General features: G+C 50.2%; 1 protein-coding gene across 1 annotated transcript in view; it reads right to left on the reverse strand.

The window, feature by feature from the left end:
• The window catches only part of BPIFB2 (BPI fold containing family B, member 2), a 19,664-nt gene that overhangs the window by 5,084 nt on the left and 10,629 nt on the right, over window positions 1-3,951 (reverse strand). Inside the window, exons 7-8 of the mRNA XM_010841701.1 lie at window positions 3,198-3,258; window positions 231-324 (exon numbers count right to left, since the gene is read on the reverse strand). Coding sequence (XP_010840003.1) covers window positions 231-324; window positions 3,198-3,258 — 155 coding nt within the window. The remainder of the gene's footprint in view (window positions 1-230; window positions 325-3,197; window positions 3,259-3,951) is intronic.

Raw genomic sequence — 3,951 nt, forward strand, 5'->3', positions numbered from 1 at the left:
GCCTCAGTAGGCAGGCGGCTCCATGGCAGATCCTGGGCTGTGAGGTGCACCCACCCCCAAGATGCCACGCATGCTGTCAGCCTCACCCTTTGCCTACATGCCACGCTCCCTCCTGGAATGCCATCCCAGCTCCTCTCCCCTCAACTCTCCTGCTGCTTTAGGAATCTTGCAGAACACCAAGGACTCCAGAGGTAACAAGGCCCCAGCTCTGAGTGCAGCAGGAGGCACTTACGTTGATATCCAAGGAAATGTAGTCGTTGGTGATGGTAGGGGTGTCAATCATGGAGTAGCGGACCTGGGATTCTGGACCCACAGGGCTGAGGCCTGAAGGAAACCAGGGTGCAGAATAAAAGATGGCATACTCAGCATTATCCACCAATGCCTCATTTAGCTGGGCTTCCCAGGTGGCACTATTGGTAAAGAACCCACCTGCAAACGCAGGAGACATAAGAGATATAGGTTTGATCCCTAGGTTGGGAAGATGCCCTGGAGAAGGGAATGGCTACCCACTTTAGTATTCTATTTTTTAATATTTATTTATGTTTAATTGAATGATGATTGCTTTACAATATTGGTTTGATTTCTATCATACATCAACATGAATTAACCATAGGTATACATATGCTCCCTCCCTCTTGAATCTCCCTCCCAAGTCCCACCCATTCCCACTCCTCTAGGTTAGAGCCCCAGTTTGGGTTCTCTGAGTCATACAGCAAATTCTCATTGGCTATCTGTTTACATATGTTAGTGTATATCCATCAACAGATGAATGGATTAAGAAGTTGTGGTGCATATATACAATGGAATACTGCTGCTGCTAAGTCGCTTCAGTCGTGTCTGACTCTGTGCGACCCCATAGACGGCAGCCCACCAGGCTCCCCCGTCCCTGGGATTCTCCAGGCAAGAACCCTGGAGTGGGTTGCCATTTCCTTCTCCAATGCATGAAAGTGAAAAGTGAAAGTGAAGTCGCTCAGTTGTGTCCAACTCTTGGCGACCCCATGGACTGTAGCCCACCAAGCTTCTCCATCCATGGGATTTTCCAGGCAAGAGTACTGGAGTGGGATGCCATTGCCTTCTCCGACAATGGAACACTACTCAGCCATAAAAAGGAATGCATTTGAGTCGGTTCTAATGAGGTGGATGAACCTAGAGCCTATTATTCAGAATGAAGTAAGTCAGAAAGAAAAGTGAATATCGTATATTAACACATGTGTGTGGGATCTAGAAGGATGTTACTGATGAACCTGTTTGCAGAGCAGCAGTGGAGGCACAGACATAGAGAACAGACTTATGGACAAGGTGGAGGCGAAGAGGGAGAGGATGAGATGGAGGGAGAGGATGAGATGGATGGAGAGAGCAGCTCTCCAGTATTCCCGCCTGAAGAATCCCATGGACAGAGGAACCTAGCAGGCTCCTCTGCCATGGGGTCCATGGGGTCACGAAGAGTCAGACGTGACTGAAGTGACTGAGCATACACATGCCCGCACACCTCATTTAGCCAGACCCAGACCAAGAAAAGAGGCATGAAAAGGCCCATGAGTAAGCAAATTTAAGTTGCAAAATGCACACCCAAGAGTCAGCTGCTCACAACCTGCTGATTCTAAGACACCATTCTAACAGTTTGGGTTTCTACTTTCCCAATCGGCAGAAGACTAAAGACCCTAAATCAGAAAGGAGAAGGGTCATTCCAGGCACAAACATCCCCTGACCAAGGCAAGATGGAAGCAAAGACCAGGGCGAGAGCTGATCTTTGGTATGAACCCGGGTCCAAGGCATCTTGATGAAGACAGTCCCTCTGAAGGGAGAAGGGAGAGACTAAGGCTTATTGAGTTTATTGCATACCAGGCACCTAACCTGTGCTGTCTTGTATGATAGCAACACATTGGAAAAGTAGAAATTTTGATTCTTATTTTTGGATGGAATGATTAAGCCCAGAGAGATGGAGTGACTTTCCTAAGGTCACACAGCAAGTGAGCCAGAATTCATACTCATATCCTTTGATTCCAAGTCCATTTTCCTTGGCCTCTCAGTACCTCCTGTTAAGGTAATATTGGGGTTGGGGTCATGAGGAGAGTGGAGGAGTTCAAGAAATGTTCCCCAGACTTCTAGCTGGGCTGTGAAGTGTGGACAGGACAATAGGTGGACGTGTGAGGAGGAGAAACTCCAGGTGAGCTGATTCACACAGGGTGCTGGTACCATGCTGAGACTTTAAACTCAGAGCTTCTGATTTTCCATCTACAAACTGGAGATAACGACGCAGCCTCGTAAAATTTGCCCAAGAAAACCAAAGAGCTACCCTGATATAAAAACATTCACTGAAGAAGTCACTACAGATAAACGTGGACCCTGCCCAACATCCTTCCTGGCTTAACGCCAGTACGTCGCCCTGCACACCTGTCCCAGGCTCTGTAAGGAGTTAGATACAACCCCCAACTCAAAGGCAGAACCAACCAATGGCCTAGGGCAGCTGCCATTGACAGACAGCTCTGGATTTCGAAAAGTCAGTGATGGCAACACAGGAGAAACTCCAGGGTCCCAGGCAAAGAAAGTCCTCAGGTACAAGAAGGTGCACTTCAAACAGAAGCAGCTTTAAAAACGGGTTTGTGAAAAAAGAGAGGATGCCCTGGATTTACTCGGGGCTCACTGCGCACAGATTTCCTCCCGAGTCACAAGAGGGTGCATTCTATGATCAGTCTGGGAATGGGTGAGTAATTACCAATGGTTCTTCAATACTGATAAATACCACTAAAAAGATGAAGCTGACCTACTTCTGTCGCTTTTAGTTACATATTGTAAATTGAAGATCTGTCAGGGGCTTGTTTCTGGAGAATGAAATGGCAACTCACATCAGTATTCTTGCCTGGAAAATTCCATGGACAGAGGAGCCTGGTGGGCTACAGTCCATGGGTCGTAAAGAGTCGGACACCATGGAAGTGACTTAGGGCACGCGCATGTGTGCATGTGCACACACACACACACATACACACACACACACACACACGCACACACACACAAAATATTCAAAGACTTGGTTCTACAATTTGGAGACTTCCAAATTCCACCAATAATTGTCCAGACATCCTATGATTGATCTCCCAGAGGTCAACTCTGATGCAAAGGAGGGGTCTTTGAAGGGTCATGGGGATCCCAGAGGATTTCAGAGGCCCCAGCCCCCTCCCCAGGCTCCCAGGTCTTACCAATTAAAGTGCCCAGGTGGACATTGAGGCCTTGCACCAGGTTGGAGATTCTCAGGCACAGCTGCAGAAAGACAGAGGTGGCTCTCAAGGTTGGAGGGGGTGAGGCTGGGAGGGTCTAGAGGCCTTGGCTAGAAGACTCTCCCAACCTGGACACCAAGGCCTGGGAGCCCTTCCTTCCACCACCAGCCAGTGGGCCTCTTCCAGCACCTCCTCTGGGCCCTGGGGACTCAGAGGGGACGCTCGGCCTGTGGGCGCTGAGGAAAGAGCAGGGCTGTGGGGTCCAGCGGGAGTGGCCACAACCAGGCCCAGGAAACGGAGGCAGGCAGCCTGCTGCATACCAGCCCAGAGGCCCAGCTGATGGGACGATGCTCCCTGCAGAGGACGCGGGCTGCGGTCAGCAAGCCGGGCCAGGGAGGCTGGAGTCCTCCCAGCCCAGTGGGCCACCAGAAGTGGATTAAGCTGGGGCCACTGTGACAGAAGGTGGGGCAGAGAAGAGACTGCAAGGCCGGGGGTGGTCATAGCTGATCCAGGGAGGACTTGGTGAGGCGAGGCCAAGAGGCAGTTCAGTTCAGTTCAGTCGCTCAGTTGTGTCCGACTCTTTGCAACCCTATGGACTGCAACACGCCAGCCTTCCCTGTCCATCACCAACTCCTGGAGCTTGCTCAAACTCATGTCCATCAAGTCAGTGATGCCATCCAACCATTTCATCCTCTGTCATCCCCTTCTCCTCCTGCTTTCAATCTTTCCCAGCTGT

This window comes from Bison bison, unplaced genomic scaffold (genome assembly GCF_000754665.1).
Source record: "Bison bison bison isolate TAMUID 2011002044 unplaced genomic scaffold, Bison_UMD1.0 scf7180017864167, whole genome shotgun sequence".
Lineage (NCBI taxonomy): Eukaryota > Metazoa > Chordata > Mammalia > Artiodactyla > Bovidae > Bison > Bison bison.